The 25,180-nt window shown below is 42.0% G+C and overlaps 1 protein-coding gene across 7 annotated transcripts in view; it reads right to left on the bottom strand.

Annotated features, from left to right (window-relative positions):
* The window catches only part of FNIP2 (folliculin interacting protein 2), a 118,084-nt gene that overhangs the window by 59,031 nt on the left and 33,873 nt on the right, over positions 1-25,180 (bottom strand). For 2 of the 7 annotated variants that reach the window (XR_005068254.1, XM_037058294.1), the window contains exons 1-2: positions 21,378-22,247; positions 1,360-1,486 (exon numbers count right to left, since the gene is read on the bottom strand). Coding sequence is in view for 6 of the 7 variants with exons in the window: in XM_037058294.1 (XP_036914189.1) it covers positions 1,360-1,486; positions 21,378-21,556 (306 nt within the window). In the remaining variant the exon portion in view is untranslated. Of the gene's footprint in view, positions 1-1,359; positions 1,487-21,377; positions 22,252-25,180 lie in introns of those variants that run through there. The other 5 variants (XM_037058297.1, XM_037058299.1, XM_037058300.1 and 2 more) reach the window with 4 other exon arrangements.

Genomic DNA, 25,180 nt, shown 5'->3' with positions numbered 1-25,180 from the left:
GAGTCACCACTGCTCTGATGTACTGAAGATGCCGGCTGCTTTTTGAAAAAAAGCATGAATTTTTTCCCTCACCTGTTATGACCATTAGGAGCCCTCAACTAAACCATCTGCCCTGAGTCTTCAGGGAAAACAGGAAGTGATGTGGGAAATCAAGGGGAAGCCACACCCCACCCACCAGACCCAGGGCCCAGTGCTGGCTCCCTTGGGCTTTGATGCAAATCTAGCACCAAAGCTTACAGGTGAATCACCTGAGAGACTTCAAGCCCTCCCCCGCCCCTCCCCCAACCTACCTGACAAGCCCAACAACTCCTGCAATGATTAGCCACCTGGCAGACTTCCACTTTAGTGCACTACAGAACCCACCCAGCCCAACTACCTTTAACCAAACACTTCCTTCCTGCAGAAAGGATTCACATCAAAAGCAGGAAATCAGCCCCTCTTGGCCCTGATGAGATAAAAAATGTAATATAAAGTACTCATTGACTTAGCTACACAATCTATAAACTGCCAGAATTAGGCCTATATAGGTAGCAGGTTATTAAACATAAACAAATACAAATGGATTTATTTAATTTGCAAATGGTGGAATAACCACTGAAAAGAGAATGAAAGCCCTAAAGGTGACAACTTACAAGTACCCTGGACTGCCATCCAGAAGACTCAGGAGGACCAGACTCTGTGCCCCACCTGGACGCATCACTTTACCTTCCCCAACCTGGCTCCGAGGGGTCAGAGCTGCTCTGTTCTCGCTGTACCCACCCCCAGATTCCCCCATTCCCGCGCCCCTCAACACCACCGCCATCACCTCCCTGACTGCCACTTAGAAAAAGGAACAGAAATGTCCTCAGGCAGACAGGTTTGAGACACACTCCCCTTTGAATGACGATGACCATGCGTGTTAGCATGCTGAAGCCCTATCCTGAGGAAAGCTACCTAATTTTGTTGGCCCACTGTGCTGTAACGCTATCTATGAGAAATACTAGGCAGAATGATCTATTAATTTCCCTTCAGGCTAATACTTCATGAATTTTAGGGTTCTCAGATTTCCCATTACACTGCACATATCTAGTATTGAAATCCTGCTAGACTGCAACTCACCAGCAAATTCGCCTCTAGTAATATTCACAGCACACTACTCAGCTTCTGTCACAACTACTTGCTAACAGTTTCACCTGTGTATTAATAAAAATACAAATGCAGCTGGGGGGTTGGTTCAGGAACCTTTTCTTATGTTTCTTCTGCATTATCAATGGCAACGTATGATACAGACCAAAGAGACAATTATGATTAATAAATCACTGATCAGACAGGTGGTTAAAAGCCCAAAGAAAAAGGAGAAAGCAAATCTGCATTGCATACCTGAGTTGACACCTCTTCAATCTTGTGAACAGCTTTAGAATCAAACAAGACTTGTCTGCCTCGCCTTTCACAGTCCTGGTAAACTATTAGGCGAATCTCATTCAGGTCAAACTCCGAACATGACCAACTGGGGATTAAAAAGGGAGAAAGAGGTTATCATCTCTGCTACGCTTGGAATAATCATGAAGAGAAAAAGTCCCCAACCACTGTGCCCGTGTGCATGTCAGAGGCCACAGGTGTGCAAAGACCGTCAGCCCTTCAGTCCCCGGCACACAGCCTGACCATGAACTCCACACGAACACAGCCTGTTTGTGGGCCATACGAATACAGCCACTGTCCATGACAAAGGCTGGGAAGACTTTTAAATAACGAATTACTAGTGATTCTCTTTCCAAAGCCACTTTGGGCAAAGTTCATAGCCAGAAATCCTAAGGACACGTGGAGAAAACTACATTTGGATGTCTGGGTTCTGGGGGTGGCACACCTCTGGTCTGGGGGTATTCGAGCTTTTTTGTGTCACTGGGCTGGGAACCATGTGGAGCAGGTCAGTAGAGCCTTCACTCTTCTGCTCACACCCACCCATGTTCACGTCAAATTGGGAAGAATTACATATCCCCAAATTTAGTACTTTTCTCTATCATGCTTGGCTCCGTCCGATTAGAAGTTTTGAAAGCCAAGTGTATCACTGTACAGGGCCTGAATTACTAAAGCAATCAAAAGTAAAGGAAGCACGGCTTATTCCTAAGCAAATCAAAAGCCACTGAGATAAAACTGCTCTAAATATAGGTTTGTTCTTGAGTAGAAAATGAAATTGGAATGTGAGAATTACAGAAAGGGCACTTGCACTGCTTTGGGCACGTTCAATTATTAGTCTGTTAATCCATCCAACGTATATCTGAGTGCCTCCTATGCTCCAGGCACTAAGTCAATGCTAGAGATTCAGTAGTTAGTTAACTAAACAGACTTGGTCCCTGCTGACATGGAGTAAGTGCATGGTTTAGTGGGGAACCCGAGGCTAATACTCACATATGTGTGTGTGTGTGTATATATATATATATATATATATATATATATATGATTCTATATATATACATATACATATATATACACATATACATGTAGTATAACTACAGACTCTCACAAGTGCAAAAAGGAAACATAAAGGTTGTGATGAGTCTCATATTTTCAGATTTAAGGGGCTGAGGAGAGGGGGTAGGGAAGTCTCTAAATGACTTAAGGAAGTAACATTTATTGACTGATTGATAGATTTGAGAAGAAGGAGAGGGAAGGGAGGGAGAGAGAGGCGGAGTGGGGAGAAACACTGATTTGTTGTTCCACTCATTTACGCATTCACTGGATGATTCTTGTATGTGCCCTGACTCAGAATGGAACTGACGCAGGATCAAACTCACACTGGTGAATGGGTGCTCTACCCACCCATCGGCTTAAAGTGGTGACATTTAAACATGAACTTGAAGAAGGGTTTAAGAGATATAGTGTGAGAATGAAGAACATAATAGGAAGTGAGGAGGTACAGGGTAAAATGTAAGAGTGATGCATTTGAGAAAGAAAAGAAAAACAGCGAGAAGGAGAAACAGGGCCTGACAGGTACACTGGGAAGGCAGGCAGGAGCCAGGATCCTGCCCCAGGGGCAGTGAGAAGCCAAGGTAGACAAAGGTTGCTAAATTCAGGTCTATGTTTTTTTTAAAGTTCAATCTGACTGCTCTAAGGGAAACGGCGGTGGGGCAGATTAAAACTGGAAGCAGGAAGGCCAAATGGAGTTTATTACGAGTTCAGGCCCTTCACAAGGAAGGCCTGAGTGACAGCAGTGAAGGGGGCAAACACTGGAGAGAAGTTAAGGGGCAGAACTGACAGGATCTGGTGGTGGACTGGACGGTGCCTGCAGCAAAAAAGGTGCTAACTGCTTGGAGACTGCTGGAAGAGGCATCGTGGTCCTGAAGGGATAAAGGATGGGTAGTTAGGGAGACAGAGAGCAGCAAAGCAAACTGTGAAGCTAGCAGACAGTGTGACTAGAGAGAAGTCAGCCAAGTCTGGGTTCAAATCCGAACTCTCGGAGCAACGGTTCCCTCATCGGCACAGTGGGAGTACTACCCACCTCACACAGCTGCCGTAGGAAGTAAACGAAATGTGTGAAGTGCTTCATACACAGGCTGAGGCACAGAAAGTGCTCCAAAATTATAATAATTCCTTAAGAGCATTTGTAATGTTACTGTTTTTTAAAACCGATTTAGTGTCTAGGGCACAATCACAATCTGGGCGTTATTGGTCTTATCCTTTTTCAGGCAATGGTAGTTAACACTGAACATGTTCTTTTAGGGTGGCCGACTTGTTTTCTTCGATCCCGGCACCAAAAAACAAAGTTCTGGCTGTGCTTCTTTTAACTCCCTAAGCTGCCATGCTCTACGCGGCCATACTGAGCATTCCTTCCTCCTAATTTTCATAGCATGGCAACAGAAGTTGTTCTTCTGCTCCTCTCAGTCTGGAGGTAGACCACGGTCTGGTCTGGTGATCAGCTACAACCACGTGCCCTTCAGCTGGGCCGTGCCAGCCAATCCCCACGCTTGGTTGCTCTGCTGGTTAACAGTAACCCTGGAGTTGCTGGTGCCTATTTTTTGCCAGTATGAGGTAAGAGCCTCCCTGAAAATAGAGTCAAAGTGGAGGAAGGCAGGAGTGAGCAATGGAATCAGACGGATTCCTGTTGGCAGTCGAAGCCAGCTATTCCTGAGGGAATACCAATCCTGGAGTTAGTTTTCTGTCATTTAAAACTGGAAAGTCCTGATGACTGTACCCAAACCACTAAATGTTAAAATTGCATGAGATGACTAAAAACCCCCTTTGAAATCATTAGAACAGTACACAGGTTAATAAAGTTCTTAAAAGCGGAAACTCAACAAAAATTTAATTACCCTGTATTTTCTTATTCAATCTGTTTTGCCCCCAATAATTACATTTTGCTAAAACAGCATTATAATTCACAAAGCAAGCTGTCCAACCCTTATTTTTGAGAGGTAACACCGACTCACCCATCAAATGGAGGACAGCCTCTGCAGCTAAAATTTAATAATGATCACAACACCTCATTAAAATTTTTATATTACTTTTCAATTTTAAAAAGATGAAAATAAAAGATGTCGAAAAGGGGTGGAAAGTATATGTATATCAAGACTGCCCATTTTTTTTTAGATTTTTTTATTTATTTATCTTTAGAGGGAAAGAGAAGAAGAGAAGGAGATAAGTATCAATGTGTGGTTGCCTCTCGTGAGTCCCCTGCTGGGAACTGGTCTGCAACCCAGGAATGCGCCCTGACTGGGAATCGAACCACGATCGTGTGGTTCACAGGCTCGCGCTCAATCCACTGAGCTTCAGCAGCCAGGGCAAGACTGCCCAATTTTTTTAATCCAAATACCATACAAAATGTTTTACAATATACAAGGAAAACTCTAGTCACCTTCTATATCAATGCTGTCTTTAGTACCCGTGTTTCAAGGAGTCTCGGCTGCTAAGGATGTGAACGGTAGAGGAGTGATTTGCTGCAGGGTGATTTGCTGCGTCCTCCAAGACCTGTTCTAGTGCTGGTGTTGGATTCCTCCCGAGCTTTTACAGCAATCAGGCTAGAAGTGGGCTCAAGTACAATCATGTTGAAGCATGATCTACGAAAGAAGACTACTTCAAAAATATTTCCCTTCTGGCTCTTACAAAGAAACAGCCTTATATAGTCAAAAATAAGTTCAGATGATGAGTCTAAAGAGCAGTCTTGTGATCCAAGATTGTGAATGTTTAAAAAATCCAGTATGACAGGGAAAATATAAATAATCCAAGAAAGAGTAAATAGAACAAAACAAAACCAACAATGATCATAACAAAAACTGGCCGATAGCATCCATTTAACACATAGCCCTACAGCCTACCACGTGCCAAGATGCCAAGTGCACTCCTCTAGGCACAAGATAAAGCAGTGAACAGCCATAACTGGTGGTCCTGTGAAACTTCCTGCATTTGCAGCCACTAGTAACCTTTTCTATGTTCTCTTTTCTGCCGACTCCCACTGCTCCTCTTCTTTTTCAAGAAAACAAAGAGCCTTGGCTGGTGTAGCTCAGTGGACTGAGCACGGGCCTATGAAGCAAAGGGTCACTGGTTCGATTCCCAGTCAGGGCACAGGCCTGGGTTGCAGGTTCAGGTCCCCAGTGGGGGACACATGAGAGGCAACCACACATTGATGTTTCTCTCCCACTCTTTCTCCTTCCTTTCCCCTCTCTCTAAAAATAAATAAATAAAATATTTTTTAAAAAAAGAAAGAAAGAAAGAGAAAGAGAAAGAGAAAAGGAGAAAGAAAAAAGATGAACCTAAATACAAACAGAAACCCTCTCTAAGGTTTGTTCTAGAACAGCGAGGAGACCCTAATGACTGCCACCAGACAGCAGAGGAAGATTAAGGGTGGGGCGAAAGGGAAGGCTGTGCTTGCGACAGTGATCAGAGCTCAGTCAGTGCAAATGTACATTATTTCCCATCAATTAACAAGCTATTTATTTTAACAAAAATTATGTAAATAGATGGCAGTAACAAATTTCAAATTCTTTTTCTTTTTTGGCAGTGGCGGGGTGCGGGGCTACGTTACTATACTCAGAAGATGGCTAACAGAAAAAGGAATCTGCAAATTAGTGGACTTCCCTCTCTTCCCCTGCTTTGTACTGCTTTGGACTGACACAGCCTTAGCCACACAAATCGCCTAGTGTAGTTTTAGGGTAACTACAAAAAGATCCACCATTAATTTGCTGTCCTGTGGTCAAGAGTATAGTAAAAAGGTGCTTAAAGGGTCCAATTCTCATTAGAAACTCTAATACATAATGCTAACCTAAACATATAATTTCTAAATGATTGCAAAGTATAATAAAATTAAAGCTAAAATGACTCCAGTTGTGTGTATCCCTCCTATTTTATGAAAGAAATTTATACTGAATGTTGGCTGTAACTTTTTCTGCCTTCAGGAAAGTAGGGGATACGTAAATCCTTTATGCCTTTTGTAAAAGAAACATGTGGGATGAAAGAACAAGCCCCTACGATTGGCAGCATATCACGGAAAGAACACTCACTGCAACATGAGTCCATGAGCACACTACTGCATTCATTCCTTCCACACACTCTTGGCACCTGGCTCGACTCAGAGTCCATGACAGATACCAGGACTCAAAATTAACCAGATCTAGTTCCTACCTCAAAATGCTTATAATCTGATACAGGAAGGCCAACCCATAAATAAATAAGCAAACTATACTGTTACAGGTACAGAGATAAATGTCTATATGGCTTATGGGAAATTTAAAGGATAAAAAGGTCAAGTCCGCACTGCTGGGGGAGGCGTGCGAGTCAGAGAGGACGTCGTGTGGGGATCCGGATTAGTATTCACTGGGTAACCACGGCTGCTAACTCGAGCTCTGCCACTTTCCACTTACTCCGGGGCTCAGCATTCCTAAAATGTACCTGCCATGTCTATCTCATAGGGCTGTCGGGAAGAACAAAGAATAAGTATGAAAGTACTTCTAAAACGGTGAAGCGTAACTCAGACAGAAGTCCAGATATACAATCCTTTAACTGAGATCCTTGGGGCCACATGCTCCGGAACTCTATAGATTATAGAAAGTAGCTTATACCACATATTATGTAATGCTTCCTACAGGGACTAAAGTATAGTCAAACCCCAAATCAAACAAATTAATACTCACCAGCCTAAGTTATGTGTATTGATGCTAAATGGATTATATAGAGACCATAAACAGCCTCACCTCAGTTCATGTCCGTTTCAAAAATATTTGGAAAGATTTCAAATATTTTGGATTTTGGAATTGCAGCATAAGAGACCGTTGACCAATGTAATGCTTACTATGCCTGAGGGGAGTTCAAGATGGAAAAAAGTAACATTCAGGTCCCACATACTTTCTTAATGTAAACCAATCCCTAACAAAGATGATTGTCAAAGTTCATGCATGAGTAGGTTGTCATTCAAAACCTACTTCTCCCCCAGTGAAACAATGCTATGTATATGATTGTGAGGGTCACATGCTAAGACCACATGTCTTTATATAATGTTTTCACACAGCAATGACAAAATATTATAACATGAGTCACAATACAGCCTGAGGTGCAGCTGCTATGAACAGAGAACTCCGAAGTACAGAAGGGGAGAAGACAGAATTCCTTCCTTCCTTCCTGAGTTCAGGATCATGTCAGATACAACTCTGAAATCAGTCAAGTTTGTGTGCTGCATTCATGCACCAGGACCCATACCCTACCACCCTAGGGCCACCTCGGCATCAACAAAACAGCACAGCCCTGTACTCGATGTCCGAATGCCTGGGTTCTGGGCAGGATTGGTAGTCTAATCCTAGAAACACTCCTTTGCCTCTGAGGACAATGTTTCTCCTATAAAAGTGTTTCTCCTATAAAAGGCTGGGACTAAAGTGGTTCCTCAAGATCTCATCCTTCCAACTCTAACGCACTATAATCCCAAATTATTTATTAAGTGTGCACAGTATAATTTATAATAAATGATCCAGGTATTGAGAGGAAAGCAATCTTAATGTATTAATCAACATTTAATCAACATTACTACACGGCATACCTTTAACCCTTCTAAATGTACTTTATACTTTGACAAGCATGTTTCTTAATACAAACACATCTCCAACTGATAAAACTTTCAGAAGACGCTAACAAAATTTAAAGAGAAAAAGTACACATTCTTTTGAGGTAAGAGGGACACTGGGTGGGGGTGGTCCCTGTGCCAACCAAGACTCAAACCCGGCTAGCTTTCCTAGGTTCTGTTGCTATCATTTTATTATTTTTGGTTTCTTTCCTTTCTCCTTTTAAAAATGCACAGAATCTTTAAGTATGGCCCATATTTTCCAAAATGATTCCTTTAATTCTTAAAAGAACACTACTCATTCTTTTCTGCTAGCTGTGAGCTAGAAACTACCTGTGCAACCCCGCAAAAAAGAGAGCTTTGCTGTTCATCTCCACGTGTGCAGTATTCAACAGTCACTGAGCTGATTCCTTCATGCTGTTGTCTGCACAACCCAAACGGTCAGCACTCATGACTATACTCCAGGATTACTGAGCTGTATAACGGTCCTGCTGCAAGCCAACTTGCATCAACAGGAGTCATCTTTTCTAGAACATAAGGCTTTCCCATCCTCTCCACCAGGGTAATGTGTACTAATAAGAGATAGATGAATGAACTTCAAACTAAATATTTACAACATTGCCTTGTATAAATATTCATTCTAGATCCATTTAAATTGTACACAAATAAGGTAATAATTCTTTTTTCCCAGAGTTTTTCAGAGGTCAGAGCATGACTCTCTCTGTTAAGGCTTTTGTTTGCAAAATGAAAAAGCCAAAATAAACAGGAACTGTATTTATCTTTGGCTGTAAATATCTTTAAAAGAGATGGGTACAGATGAGCACATGGGGAAGTGGTGGGGCACAGGTGAGGCCAAATGGAAAGAAAGAGAGACAGACAGACAGACAGACAGACCGGTCCGAAATAGTCCCATACAAAAAGGTATTCTCTGCAGCGCTGCCTGGAATAGCACAGGACTGGAAACCACTGCAGGACAGCTAGACGGTGGTACAGCAGCGCAGCATGGCCCTACACTGATGCGACAACGACGAACGAGGAAGTCCCTCACGTAATTATATAAGTGCTAAGACATAATTTTAACTAAAAAAAGGAACACGAAACACTGTGTTAGAATGCTACCATATATATTCTCAAAAGGAAAAACGAGAAAGCTCTGGGTTTTATTACACATGTACAGAGTATCTCTGGAAAGACATACAGTATAACGAATTGGTAAAACTGGCTGTGTCTGGGTTGCTGAGGAAGAGAAGCGAGCACACTTCATTGTATGTTCTTCACAGAGCACAGGGAAAGACTTTCCCTCCACTGTTGACTAAGTATCTGTCAGAACAGCACGGTGAGGAAGAGCATAGACTCCGGAGCTGGGCAGCCTGGGTTCAAGTCCTTGCTCTGCCTCTTCCTAGGTGTGTGACTTTGGCAAGTTACCCAAACTTTTTGTTCCTTAGTATCCTCATCTGCAAAACATGGGAAACAATACCTGCCTCCAAAGTGACCTCCTGAGGATTAGCCCCAAAGTGGCCAACGAAGAGCTGGGCACGCGTGAGCCAGTATGCTGGAAGCACCCACTTAGACTCACCATCTTTCGAGTATGTAACCATATGCCTGCCCTACCTCCTACTGACATTAAAATGTTTTAAGATATATAATAATATTTAAATTGAAAAATTAAAAATATATAATGAAACAGGAACACCCTATTTTTTCCCCTAGGATTCTCTTATTGCCTGAAGACAAACAACCTTAATTACTGTTTGCTTTAAGAGGCTTCTTGGTAGCTGAAGCACGTGGCAGTGGGTGAACTCCTACAGGGGAACCACCTTACTGAATTCAAAGAATTCAGATTCAGTTTCAAGTATGTGGTGTGGCCTCAGACAATGACATTTATTGAGCTTTCTTCTCAGCGTGCATGTACCACATTTTCCTGTCCTTCTTCATTCCTTGCCTCCTCCATAAACAGGGCAAAATCTCTAAAGAACGAATTCCTCTTCTCATTTAGTAAACCTATTTATGGCTTTGAGTTTGTTATTGCTGTTCTATTATTGTATCAAATCGGTTTCCATCGTGTTAAGGAACTGCCTTCTTTACAGCGCAATCCCACAGAGTCCAGAGACAGCAGTTCCACAATGTCTGCCGCTTGGCTGTGGGGAGGGGAAGACAGTGATCCGAGTGGCACGGCACACACGTAAATAATTGCCTAACATGTCAGAGTTTGCCAAACATTTTTACAAAATTCACCTGAGCTGACCTTCATGAATGTCCTGTGAGAGTCCGTATTACATAATCCGTTTTACACAGAAGTTAGGAAATTTTAACAAGGTTGTAACCATTAAGTAGCAAAGTCAGGACTCAAACCAATGTCTCCTGATTCCAAATTCTGTGCTTTTCCAACTCCGCTACACTATCACCTTAACAGCTACACTATCACCTTAACATCGGCAACAAACAAGTCAGGGCAGAATGGACTTCCCGGGACCTCCCCTCTGCATCTCCTTCTGAGGGGGAAAAACAGGCTGCACTTGACAAATACAAATTCTGGTGATATAATGTTAAGACTGAAAAGCAGAACACTAAACTATGTATACAGCATGGCCACAATGTGTAAAAAAAATTATCAAAACCTGTTTAAAAAGTTCACAGAAAATAGCATCTCATATTACAAAGACTCTCCCTAATATATAAAGAACAACCAGGAATCAATAAAGAAAAAGACTGGTAAACCAATGGAAAAATGGGCAATGGACCCAGATATTTCACAGGGGAAGGGGTAAAATGGTCTTTAAACACATGAAAAAATGCCAAACATCACTCTTAGAAAGAGAAGAACAACTTAAAATCATACACCTATTAGGTTGGCAAAAATTCAGAAGTTAGACATCCCACATGAGAGAAATACAAGCAGAGGCACCACATGGTGTAACCACATATACGGAGGATAAGTTGTCATAGGTATTAGAATTATAACTAAGGTATTTTTAACACTGGACCCACCAATCCCACTTCTGGAACTGGACAGATTTTTAAAAAACGTGACTGTAGCATGTTTGATAACAGCAGAAAACTGGAGCAACTGGAGAAGACAGTAACAGGTGCAAGTTCAATGACTTATGCTACATTCACATGACCAAATACCAAATAGCTGTGGGAGAGAGTGTGTTAGAACAAGCAGGACCCTCAATTTCTCCAGGTTATACTATGGAGTCCATAGTGTAGAACATGCTACTTTTTTGTGTAAAAAGGCAGAAGAATACATATTTCCAATTTTTTATTTCTGCACGATATTAATGTAAAAAGGAATTTTAAGAAACTAATAAAATCCATTATTTAAAGGGGATGGGAAAGAATAAAGAGGTGGGAGGAATTCATTTTGAATATGTGTATATATATTTCAGTGAATTTGCTATTGTCAAACAAAGTGAATGCATTAGCTCTGAAGACGTATAGAGAACATGCTTTATGAAATGTAAAGAAAAAAACCTGCTCATAGTCCTATGAACCTTCACTCCTTTCGAAGGAGATTTAGCCTACAAAAGAGTTTGGGGGCCCTCCTTACCTTTGCTTCAGGTTTCCTGCAAGTAGGGGCGCAATCCCCAGGAGCAGAGGGCTCCCGACCGCTCTCACCTCCTCCATGTGCTCCTTCCCCGGGGAAGAATAGTCAATACCAAATGGTAAATCCCCCTCTATCTGCGCGCATCTCTCTTTCTCTCTGCCCCAAGGGCACACACAGGCTGATAGAATCATCCACTCCTCAGCACCAAGTTTTACAGTGGCAAGGCCCTCTGTGGACAGGCCTACGGGTGTCAGGTTGCTCAAGACAGGTGGACAGACCAGTCTCCTTCTGAGGTTACTAGGCAGGCCAGGCCATTGTTGTTACACAGACTAGCAACTTTCCAACCATAGGTATTTTACTGTCCATCTACCTGACAATTTCTCTCTCTCAATTTTCAAATGCTGCTGGGGAAGGAAAATGGGTTTCTTTCAAAGTTCCTACCAAGAAAACTGCCAGAAATTTGAACAAATACAGGGTCACTCTGCATTGTAACTGGAAATCTGAATATCCATTTGCAGAACATACTCTAAGTTTTTGAAGCCATTTAATAAGATATTATAAAGTCATTAAAAACGCTTCTCAAAAACATTTTAATAACATGGGGAAAATGCTGTGGTATCATACTGAATAAAAAAGCAGATTATATAGCTTAATATACAATATGATTCTGTTAGCAAAACGTAGCTTACATCCACATCAAGGAAGAACTACAAGGAAAAAAACATGTTTACAGTAGTAAGATTTGTATGACAGCATTATAGGTGATTTGGGTTCACATTTTGTATTTGCTTACATTTATATGCTCTGGTTTCAGAATGAAACCAGAAGAATGAATATATCTTTTGCCTTTTTGTATTTGCTTGCATTTGCCAAGTGTCATAATAAAATTGTATCATTTTGATAGTCAGAAAACATATTTAAGAAAAAGGTGGAGGCATTTAAAAAGAGAAGGGGATAGAAGCTACAGCCTGATATGAGTGCAGCCATGCTCTAAAAAACCCGTGTAAAATAAAATACTTTTTGCTTGCCTTATATACTCTGACCAAATCCACATAAAGTATTTTTAAATATATGCTAGCAATTAACAAGTGGAATTTAAAATTAAAAACACAATACCATTTCTAACAGAACCCCCCTAAAACACATACAAATCTAATAAAATGTGTACAAGATCTATATGAGGAAATTTTTTTAAACTCTGATAAATTAAAGAACTAGTATTTGTTAGTTCTTAAATAAATAGATACTTCATGTGCATGGGTAGGAAGACTCAAGACGTCAGTTCTTCCCAACCTGATCTACGGATTCAGTGCAACCTCAAGCAAAATCTCAGCAAGTTATTTTGTGAGTATCAGCAAAGCGATTCTAAAGTGTATTTGGAGAAGCACCAGACCCAGAATAGCCAATACAATAATGAAGGAGAAGAGCAAAGTCAGAAGATTGAAACTACCCAACTTCAAGCCTTACTGCAAAGGTACAGAATAAAGACAGTGTGGTATTGGTGAAAGAAGGGACAGATCAATAGAAGAGAGACCAGAAACAGGTTCACATACGTGTAATCAACTGATCATCTTTCAACCAAGGCAATGCAGCAATTGGACATCCATATGCAAAAAAAAGAATCCAGACACCGCCCCTACATTAAACCCTTCACAGAAACTTCACTCAAAATGGATCACAGGCCTAAATATAAAACGAAATACCATAAAACTTCTAGAAGATATCAGAGGGGAAAACTCCAGATGATCTTGGGCATGGTGATGACAACACCAAAGGCACAGCCATGAAACGAAAAAAGAACCAATAAGCTGGACTTCATTAAAAACCCTGCTCTGTGAAAGACAGTACCAAGAGAATGAGAAGACAGGCACAGGCCAAGCGAAAATATTTGCAAAACACATATCCGCATAAAGCACTGGTATCCAAAATACACAAACAACTAACTCATAAAACTCAACAATAAGAGAAAGAACAACCCAATTTTAAAATGGGAAGAAAATCTGAACAGACACCTCAGGAAAAAAGATACACAGATGGCAAATGAGTACATAAAAAGATGCTCCATGTCGTACACCATTAGAGAAATACAAATTAAAACAATGATAAGGTACCACTACAGACCTATGAGGATGGCCACAATCCAGAACACTGATGAAACTAAAAATGACAAGGATGTGGACTAACAGAAACTGTCAATCATTGCTGGTGAGAAGTTTGGCAGCTTCTTACAAGATTAAACAAACTCTTACCTTATGATCCAGCAATCATGCTCCTTGATATTCATCCAAAGGAGTAAAACTATGTCCACACGGGAATACAGCAGCTTTATTCATAATTGCCAAAACTTGGAAGCAATCAAGATGTCCTTCAGTAGGTAAATGAATGAATTGTGCTACATCCAGACAATGGAGTATTATTTGGTGCCAAAGAGAAATTTAGTTGTCAAGCCATGAAAAAAAAACCATGTAGGAACCTTTAATGCATATTACTGCGTGAAAGAAGCCAATCAGAAAAGGCTACATACTACATGATTCCAACCAAAAACATCTATAAAAGGCAAAAGAAAACTATGGAGACAGTAAAAAGGTCAGTGGTCACCCATGGCGAGGGAGAGCTGAGTAGGCAGAGCACAGAGGTGAAACTACTCTGTGTAACACTGTACTGATGAATACGTTTTACACATTAGTCAAAACCCATGAAGCAGACAACACCAAGAGTGCACCACGGTGTAAACGATGGCTTGGGGTGACTGAGACTCGTCAGTGTGAGCTCACCTGCCGTGGCGAAGGCACTGCGCTGGCGTGTGCAGGGTGGGGGTGCTGACAGCAGGGGAGGCTGTGGCTATGAGGGAGCTCTATTTTCTGCTCAGTTTTGCTGTGAACCTAAAACTGCACTAGAAAGTCTTTTAAAAGGAAAAAAATCTTTTAATTGTCAATTAAAATACAGGAACTTTGAGTAATAAGCACTAGATGTCAAGTCTGTGGGATCATTCTCTAAAGATGACTTTGGTCTGTCATTGTTAGGGAATTTCCCGTGAAGATGAAAACCAAGGACACATTACTTGAGCTTTGAATACAGCTATCAAAAGTCTGTGTCCCTGTTCAGCAACACGACAGGTGGTCTCCCCTCAGTCCTGCCCACCCAGCTGGAAGGGGTAAGGTCCGTCCTCAACACTGCTCTGCGGAAAACGCCCCACCCTCTCATGTGATCTTGTTCTCCCTGACAAAGGAACAAGCTCTCTCTCAGTTCCCACTGAGGTATCAGTTACTGCCTAGAGAGAATGAGGCTTGAATACAAAGAAATGAGGTTCTAGTAGCAGGAATCGTAGTTATCAAGCAAGGGCCACTGGGAGAGAAATCAGTGGGCAGGCCACCTCCACCTCCCTGTCATCTCCCAGTGTGACAGCCCGGCCTCATGGACGTTCCCCTGGAGGACCAGGGGCACTCTGAACCCAAACCTTTGTCCTTAGGCAACACTTTCCTTTTCAGGGTGATGGGGAGCAGAGTCTGCCACCTCAAAACGCGCCTCTGTGGGATACTGGTTATTTTAAGCTGGCTATTTTTAAGGAATAAAAAACTCCAGAAAAACCTTTGACCTCCCCCCCAACTGCCTAAAAGAATTTAGACAAAGGAAGGACTTTCTCCAGAAAGGGAGCTATTGTCACAGACAACTATATTTTAGCATGAGCTAGGGGGATAGCAGGGAGAAACCCAGGAAACCCCCCTGACCAAAGTCCTCTCTGTGTCCCACTGTTTCTTTCTTTCTTTTCTTTTTTTTTAAAGATTCTATTTACTTATTTTTAGAGAGAGGAGGGGAAGGAGAAAGAGGGATAGAAACATCCATGTGTGATTGCCTCTTGCATGCCCCCCACGAGGGACTGGACCTGCAACCCAGGCATGTGCCCTGACTGGGAACTGAACCGGCAACCCTTTGGTTCACAGGTTGGCACTCAATCCACTGAGCTGCACCAGCCAGGGCTGTGTCTCACTATTTCAAAATGACCAATGCATCTGCTCACTGAACATGAACTCTTTTCACCTTTTTGTAAATTGCCTTACTTCCCTGCCTTAATTCTGAATGACATACTCTTCGGTTTCTCTCAATGTCTGGAATTTTCATGCTTATGTGAATTCCCCATATGCGTGTGTTAAAACTTCATTTTCTCCTGTTAATCTCCTGCATGTCATTTGAATTATCTGACCAGCTAAAATTTAGAAGGGTAAAGGAAAATGATTTTCCCCCCACAGGAGCACACCAAGCAGGCCCCTGCCTTAGGATCTCTGTACTGGCTACCTTAGGATCTCTGTACTGGCTATTCCCTCCGCTGAGAACACACTTCCTCAAATAACCACATGGCCTGCTTCCTCGCATGGAAAAAGATTATCACCGTTAAAGAGAAAACCGCAGGCCCAACACGGGGTCATTTGTGCTAAAGCCCAGGACACCAAACCTAGATTTAAAACCTGACCTAAATGCAGTTCAGGCTTCTCCAGGAATGTAATCTTAATTGTTAGTCTGGAATTTCCTGGTCAGTACCAATGCCTCGTCACATGGATCCTCTCCACCCTCCCCCCAAAGGACACTAAGGCAATCTGACAAGACAACCTCCACCCAGGCAACCTACCTGAAACAATCCTTTCTTTTCTTTTGCTAATAACCTTCTGGCCCTGCCCAGTTTCTGCCTATAAAAGCCTTCCACACTGTACAGCTTTTGGGGCTTCTGTCTTCTTGCTAGATGGGCTACTGCCCAGTTCAGAAATCGCTTAAGAAAGCCAATTAGATCTTCCAATTCACTTAAATTTAACACCGAGATAGTTTTGATTCCCTTGATTACCCAAGGTCTTCCTATTTTTCTTACATTGTTGGGTCTCATTGGTCAGTAACAGACAATCGTATTAGAGCTACAAAGGACCTCAGACATCACCTACCTGGAGGTTCTCAGACTTAACTCTCCACTGAAATTACTCTAGAAATTTTGTTTGCTTGGGGTTTTTTTGCTTGTTTTTTTCAATCAACAAAGCTTCTAGGATCCAGCCCCCCAGCATTTGATAAAGTGGATCTGAATTCACTTCACGCTCAGGAACCTACATTTTTAAAAACACTTCCCATATTTGGGAATCAGTGACCCAATCCACCACTTCTGTGTGTGTGTGTGTGTGTGTGTGTGTGTTATTTTTCAAGAAGAGAAAACAAATACATAGACCTGAGGGAATGTTTCCAAAGACACGGTGAGCTCAAGGCAGAGATGACCCTCAGATCATGAGAGCATGAAGACAGAATGTATCCCTAGATCAAAGACAATTCTACCCTATCTGGCATAGGGTCCCATTTGTGAGAGTTGAACTTCACAAAATAAATTAGTAAGTGGAAAAAAAACTATCCTAGCTCAACTAAGTTCTCTCTTCCTCTCTCCCTTCCCTCCCCCCTCCCGTTCTCACTCCCCCCCCCCCTTTCTTTCCAGGCCTTTGGGCTGGGTAAGGCACAAAAGCCAAAGGAAATGGTGTAGTGAGAATACTGGACTTGAGTTCACATCTGTTCTATAAAGACCTAAAAATAGTGTTTTTTTAAACTTTCTAAATAGATAAGAGGATTCAACCCTTTGATATATAAGCATTAATGGATAAAAAGGGTACCTGATATTAAACACTTCGTATAATTTGCAGCCCATAAAGGGGGAAGACAGATGCCAGGAACCTTGGTTTTTCCAGAGACCACGGGCTGGATTCCCTTTGTTGAGTTTTACTATAATCTTAGATGGGTCACGGGTTACTATTGCTCTCACCAATTCCCACCAGGGCTTGCCACATCACTGCTCAGAGGTTATGCCTCTTTTGTTACTATAACAATAAAAGGATAAGGCTAAGCCACAGGCTGACTCACAGCCAGAGTCACAGCAGGAGCACCAGGAACTGGAGGCTCGTTGAGTGGGTACTCCATCCGGCCCAGCACACAGCCGAGCGGCAGCGTGGGGGGAAAGGCTTCAGAAGCTGCCTGATGGCTGCCCTGTGGACCCCAGGGCTAAAGTAACCTTGTCTTGGTCTGGAACACTGTCATTCTGGAAACAATTAGTTACGGTGGCTAATGACAAGGGCTTTACCCTGTTACATCACCAGTACTTAAAATAAGACCCAGACAAAAGTTGATGTCAGCTGTCAGTTCCTATGAAGGGAGTTCACACCGCCTTCAGAATCCCTGTAGTGAGACTGCTCGGATTCATTCCCAGTTAGAGATGTGGTCCTAGAGGGAAGAGATGAATGTTCTTTTAACCTAAATCCCTTATGACTTTGCAACAATACTAACTTACCACTGCATCCCTTCATTCATTTAGTCAGTCACTCTCGAATTACATCTCTAAATCCCAACTATTAACTGGTAGAAAGAGCCTTTTTTAACTGGCCGAAGAAAATTCCCCATGGCCACTAAAATCGGTGAAAAGGGAAGGAATGCAGAAAGGGCAGAAGAGCCTGTGGCAGCGGTACCCAGTGCATCTGAAAGCGTCATGCCCAGCAATTTACCACCTCCCCGTGCAGCCTGTGAGGAAGCACCAGACCAGCAGCTGACCAGGGTTTGTTTTCCCTCCTTCCCCACTTCATTCAACCCGCCCAACAGCTACATCTCCTAAGTAGTATCAAAGCAGAGTGGTTTTCACACAGTGTTTCTAAGTGGAGAACACAACGAGAAACACTCTCCCCACCTCTACAACCTGCATTAGATTTCTTTTAATAGCCCTTTACTAAAATCTTCAGAATTTTTCAGGCTGTTCCTTAGCACATGCTCTCTAAATCTGTGGCTATTTCTGTATTTCCTAGTCAGAAACCCGCTACTACAAGCAAAGACCAGGAGTAAAATCACGTTCGGTTTATCTCTGTGAAGCAGTCCACTGGGGGAAAACAGACCCTGGTTTCCACGCTTATTTTCTTGTTAAGCAACGACCACAATCTACAGTTTTGGGGTGTTTTTTTTAGTAGAATTAGTTCACCCAAACTGTAGATAAACTGTAGATTAATTAATTCACTACTTCCATTCTGGTGGTCCAAAGCAGTACAAAGAATTTCTTCTGAATCCAAATTTCAAGATATGAAACTTAAAGCACAATTAACTCTGAAGGGCTGTTTCAGTTCCTCTTCGGTGTGCGCGTGGTGCGCGTCTTTAAGGCAAGCCTGTCAAATTCGGTCTGGCCGGAAGAGGAACAGCGGTCACAGGTCAGCTCGGTAGGTGTTCCCATATTTCTCGTATAACAGACCTGTGTATTCATCTAATTTGTTGGGAAAGTTTGAAAAACCCAGTTGTTAGTAGCTTTGCTATCGTTGATACTTTAAGAAAGAAAACTGGAAACAATTATTTGAAGACTACATGATATATCCAGCATCAGATTTCAGAGTTATGAGATCTCAGTTGAGTTTTAGCAAGGAATATTTTATTGACAAACCATTTAAGATGCCTCATCAAATTCTTTAGGTTTTTGTTGATTGTTACTTTGTGAAACGAACTCAACCCCCAATCTGTCATTCTAGAGATTATGGAGAAGGGAAGTGAAGATACAGAGAACAAGCTTCTTTCCTGAAATGTTTCATTTCACATGAACCACAACTGGGAAGATAAAAATGTTTCTTTCTGCACTGAATTGTGTCAATTTTATACTGTGGCCAATTATTAGGTATCCAACCAATTTGAATCCACTGTATTTGTGGAATCTTTATCTTCGCCTTTGAATAATTGGAAAAGCATTAGGAAACGGGAAGAAAAACTACAGTTAACCTCTGAACAACTAGTTATCCTCTGAACAAGGCAGAGCTGGGGAGGCCCACCCCCACACTACAGTGGAAAATCTGCTCTTGAGTATAGCTTAAGTCAACCCACCACCTACGAGATTCCAAGCTGTGGATTGAAAATATACTTAGTGCTAAGACAACCACCTAAGACTACTGATTTAAGATACCTAAGATCAAAAGAGTGAAAGTCACACCTAGCTGACAGCCACCTGACTTGGACAAACAGGTAACTCGTGAGCACTCTGGAGCCAAAGCCTCACAGTGCAGCTCCTGTCAACAATTCACTCTGCCCTCAAGACTGGCCCAAGCCGTAAAGTGCAGAAAACCAAACACACACTGCAAATACGGAACACGATTTTAAGACTGCAGGAAGGGGAAGAGAAAGTGGATGAGGTCTACCAAGACAACTGGTCTGACTGGAGATGAATTCCAACTAAATGACAAGTGTATGTCGTCACTGAGCAGAACTCTAAAAAAATGTAAGCACCAGAGAAGTAAATCTTAAAAAGTTCAAATAAGGTACAAAGATAGTAGATACGAATGTGCTTTGTTAAGTTTAAAGTGTTGTTTGAATGGGAATGATTAAAATCCACCGAAGAATAGCAAGTTCACTGAAAGTGAGGAGCAGACGTACGTACCAAAAACTTTGTAAGTTTTTTAAATAATTGGGATGGTCCTGCATATTCTTATGTGGATGCCACCCCCTCCCCCTCAAAAACCTATTTGGAGAATCTGGAATTGTACAAATAACAAAAACAGGGAATACAGAAGGTCCTAATGCTGCCTGCATCTTGGACTCCCAGAGGAAGAAAGAATGTTTTAAATAATCTGAACAATTACAGCTGAGAGTGAGACGCACAGAAGTAGGAAAGTGACCCAATGCTACAAGGCTCACGGGCAGCAGAGCTGGGGGACTGAGAGCAGAACACGGACCAAGACCCAGACACAGAGTGTCAATCCTTCGTTTTCCTTTCCCTCAGCTGTCCTTTCTTGATAAGGAACAGAAAAATGGAGAGGACAAAAGTGAAGCTCTTATCTAGACAGACACTCAAGTATATTTTTTAAATGTACCACATCATTTACTACCTCTTCCTCTACAAATGTGTCTCTTTAATTGAGTAGACAGAGAGCATGTGACCCAACACCCAAAATCACAAAATGATTTCCACACCTCTCCCAAACCCTCCAAACCACTGGGTTCTTACACTGGAGAGGAATGTACACCAATTTGTTAAATTTGTACTGAAGAAACAAAGATTTTTATAGGACAGAAACTATATCCTGAAACTATATTTTCGACCAACCAAGAAACAGATTTATGGCTTTCTTTACTATCTATCTATACAATATTTTGGAATGGAATGGAATTCTCAGAGGCTCTTTCCTTGTCATTGATAGGTAATAAAATTCTTTACAAAGAATGTTTAAATTAAAAGCTACCACCAATAAAATGAATGAATTCTTCTAAAATGAATGAAATATTCAACCTAAAAGACTACAGCAAATATGTTATTCTTTTTAGATAAGTGTTATAATTAAAATAGCTCATCAAAATACCATCCTTCCCATGAAAAGGATTTCCCGTAAGAGGAAGAATGGGCTCACCGTGTCTCCCACCGGAAAAGCACAACCACCCACAGGCCACTCAGACAAGAGGGGAGAATTCCTACTCTTGTGTCCATGTACCAACTGTGGTGGAACTTCAGTCTGTGGTTCTTTCTTGATAAGAACTAGACTGAACTGTATAGTTCAAGCTGCAACACAGGACAAGGATGTAAGCTGGCTCCAGGCAGATGTAATGGAAAGTTAATAATAAAGCAGATGGACAACAGAAACAGTCACAAGAAAAACACCCATGCCTACCTCTTGTCTACAAAGAAAAGAACTTGTTTCTGCACACCCCCAATCACCCCAAGTCTCCTCCTGAGAAACACTCTTGGAACAAAACAACTTTCAGATCAATACAACTTCATCGGCTTGGTACACAGTGAATTAAATAAAAATTTGACTTAGATTTTGAAAAAGAACTAAAATTTCAAACCTGTTGTCCAGTTCCATGTGATCGGTGCCCCTTCCTACCCTGGCACATTTTTTAATCTTTGTGCAAAAAAGTGTCTTGTAAGTCCTCCCAGCACCAGAAACAGCATCACTCACACAACCGGTTGACTTCTTCTGCAGGGCGCCGGGCCGGTTTGGGGTCTTTGCTGTGCCGCCACACATCTCCTAAGCGGTTTGACCTTCTTCCGGTTTATCCTGACTATCGACATGGACTTGGACACAAGTGTTGCAGAGCCTTTGTTGTCTGAGGGATATTCCACAGTGACCAGCCGCCCTAAATGATCATTGCAATCCCGATACGGTCGGTTGAGAGAAGCTACTTGGCAGCAGCCTACGAATTTCCTCTTTCAAAAGTTTTTTTCTTAAGAAAAAAAAAAAGGAACATTCATTTGTTATGTAAATGAAGCCCACTGGATGACTTAGGAAGTCAGATGCATCCATCATGTTATAAGACATGCTCTCAGCAAACCCATTATAAACAGGACACGTCCAAATCCCACTTCCTACTTTTGTCCCGAAGCTTGTGCTCCTGTTGGCAAAAGAAAAGCACTCAACAGGTTGAGCAGCTTGGACTGACTCACTCCATCTGAGCTCCTCTGTTAGAAATTATGTGGCAGTCAAGAAATGGGTCACAAGACCTATTCACACCGCTCTGAGCAAACGCAGTGGCTTGCCTTCAGCTGCAAGGTTGCTCTGACATTGGCCACACCACCCTCTTAATGGGTCTCATGTGAGCGAGTGTCAGCTGACAGGTCTTACTCCACAACCTTGCAAAATTCTGCCTATGGCAAGTGAGAAGGATGGGTGCGCACAACAGACAAATGTAGGGCTTAACGTGCAGAAAAAGATGTGCACAGGGAGAGTAGGGACACATCCTTGCCTTCACATCAAATACATAAACTGCTATATAAATACATATACATAGAAGAAAAAGAACAATAAATGAGAAGCCATAAATCCCCCATCCTCTCACACGGAATTCCTGAAGCCTGGGCATTGTGTAAGCCGAGAGAGCCCTGACCTCTCAGAACCCAAGGACAGAAGCAGCTCGGTTTTTAGCTTTGACATTGACATTCTTCATCTGTAAAATAGGAATAGTGTTATGGAGTCAATATGATTTTTCCACAGCACTGTGAGTTCAAGGAAAAAATTCTTCTTTTAGAGGAAATAAAGCATAGGTCCCTAAAAATGCAGGTCAAATCCTGACACAGTAACTAAAGGATTGTCCCAATTCCTTCCCTCTTCCTTATCCCTGAATGTGGCTGAAGAAAACATGATCAGACCCCCAATATCTGATGAACCTGGGCTGGGTATTCAATTTCAGAAGATTTTAAGTGCGTCTTCATACATGGCAGCCATGTATTTCACTTCCCAAGTGGGAGAAAAATCTCATGCTAGCGTGGCAGAAGTCTTCACTGTTACCTTAAGACTTTATTATGTACGTCACCCTAGAGCTCCTCTTTAACAAACCCCCAAAAGATCTTAAATATATCCTCCTCTGAGAAATACAGAGTACAGCACACCTACCAGAGAGACCAGACTTCTCTGTGGAACGTGCTACATGTATAGTGCCAACATAAAACCAGATTAGGAAAAAATGAGTTCATTTTCCCAGAAAAGAGAAAACACATTTAAAACGTAAACCTTAACTGCATGGTCACAGCACAGCCATGGCTCCTTCTTTTCTCCCTTGAACTGACTTTCACAGAGAATCAGAGGTCACTCCTGCAAGTACTGTGACGTCTTCGTGTTCGGTATAAGGCGGCTCGTGTGCAAAGGCATACAAAGGCCAAAAGCAAAGCCTTTCACCACCACCAGACCCACCTAACAACACCTGGCCCAAGTGAAGCCCCAGATCAACATCTCCAAGTCAGCTAGGGCTTACCTCGTCTTCATGTACAGGAGAAAGGAAAGTGCAGTGCAATGTTGATGGGGTGGGATCTTAAAAAATGCCAAAATAACTGAATTTTACCAGCTACACAGAGAAAACTCTAGAGGGAACACATCCTGCTTTTTAGGTATAAGGCTAAATTTTTGTTTTAAAACTTCAGTCTCTAGAAGATATTTATTTAGGACTTGATGAAAGGATATGAAACCCTTATTTAAAATGTGTAGACTGTACATACATTTACCTAGTAGTTATCCATGAAGCTGTTAAAAAATTCTGATATTTTACATTTTCCAAAGATTTCAAATACTGTTATAAAAATACAAATTCTATTCCCTATCCAGATGATGCAAACATTCTAAATGATCAGGATAGTAGGAGGTGGAAATGACAACATGGGTATGACAGAAATCTGGATGACATCAGGATCAGACTGCACTGGGGAACAAGTTTCCTTAAACAGAAACCCAACGCACAGGAAACCCTAAACCCTCCTGTGCGCTTCCTCCACTCAGCCGGCCGTCTCCAACTGAACATGTACTCTGGGCCAGTCACTGCTCCTCCATAAACTCAGTCAGCACACCTCGCAGCCACCACGTCCTTGGTAGAGCAGGGCTAAAACTCTGACTTGCTTACAAACAGGAATTGCCAGGTCTGCCCCAGGGCTTATGACTCAGCACATCTGGGGTGGAGACTCCGAATTTACACTCCTAAGTTCCCAGGGCGCCCTTGCTGCTGGCCTGGGAACCGGGCACTCAAGAATCACTTCCTTGGTCCTCACTCCATGCTCCCCAAGAGGCCTTCCTAGGCTGACAGACCTTTTTCTCTCTCGAATTCCTCTATAATTTGTTAAGTCACACTTGTAACACAATGCATAATTGCTTTGCAAAAGAGTACTGTCCATGTCTTATGATCCTAACTAGATCATAAATTCTTTGAGTACCAAAACTGGGTCTTGACCTTCATCTTTGTACCTCAGACAGGTCTTACACTGGTAGATCCCCAAGATAACTTTTTGACCCATTTAATGCCACTGTATATTCACATTAAAATTACGACCCGAATCTACTGCAACAAAAAGTGTGCTTCTTTGTGCATGTACTCTGGCCGAGAGGATGCCTGTGCTCACACACATACACACTTTCTCTTCCTCTCATTTACTACGAGGGGGAAAAGAGTTTGCTACCCCAATACATGCCTTTTTGAGATACTGATTATTTTAAGCTGGTTATTTTCAAGAAAGGATTCACATAGAATACCCTGCTTAAAGGGAGGGAGCTTCACTTTAACATGTCATGAACTAAGTGTGGCAGACAGGGAGAAACCTAGCAAAGCCCACTGGGGTCCCCTCAGTGTCCCACTGTTCCTGGGCGACTGAGAAGAGTTTGTCACCCAGTATTTTGCTGCTTCTCATCTACCTGTGAACTAAATGCCTTCTCTTTGAACTCCAAACAACTCTCTTCTTAGCTCGTGACAGCACATAAGCCTCAACTGCCTAATTTGTCCTCAGCCCCAAATTCTTACAGAACCCTAATATGTAGATATATAATAAATTTGGTTCTTTTCAACGGTTAATCTGTCTCATGTTGATTTACTTATTGGACCAACCAAAAGAACTATACGTAGAAATGAGGGGAAACGTTTCCCTCCCCTACAACTAGAGCAAAAGTTCCTTTAGAAGTTTTAACAACCTATGTTCACTCCAATAGATGTAACTCATGTTATCTTAACAGAAAATATTTTAAGACCTTAAAAAGTAAAAATGCCATTTGCCCTGTTCCTCCCCTTAATAACCCAAACATGATAAAATGTCATAAAGTAGTGACATATTTCAAAGCCACAACCGTTGAACACTGTATGGCTCCAAATTTACTTACATTTAAATGGGAGTTTTACAT

Source organism: Sturnira hondurensis, unplaced genomic scaffold (genome assembly GCF_014824575.4).
Source record: "Sturnira hondurensis isolate 20B ecotype Veracruz unplaced genomic scaffold, ASM1482457v3 Scaffold0010128, whole genome shotgun sequence".
Lineage (NCBI taxonomy): Eukaryota > Metazoa > Chordata > Mammalia > Chiroptera > Phyllostomidae > Sturnira > Sturnira hondurensis.
The sequence above is the reverse complement of the archived record's forward strand: the minus strand, read 5'-3'. Positions and strand labels throughout refer to the sequence as shown.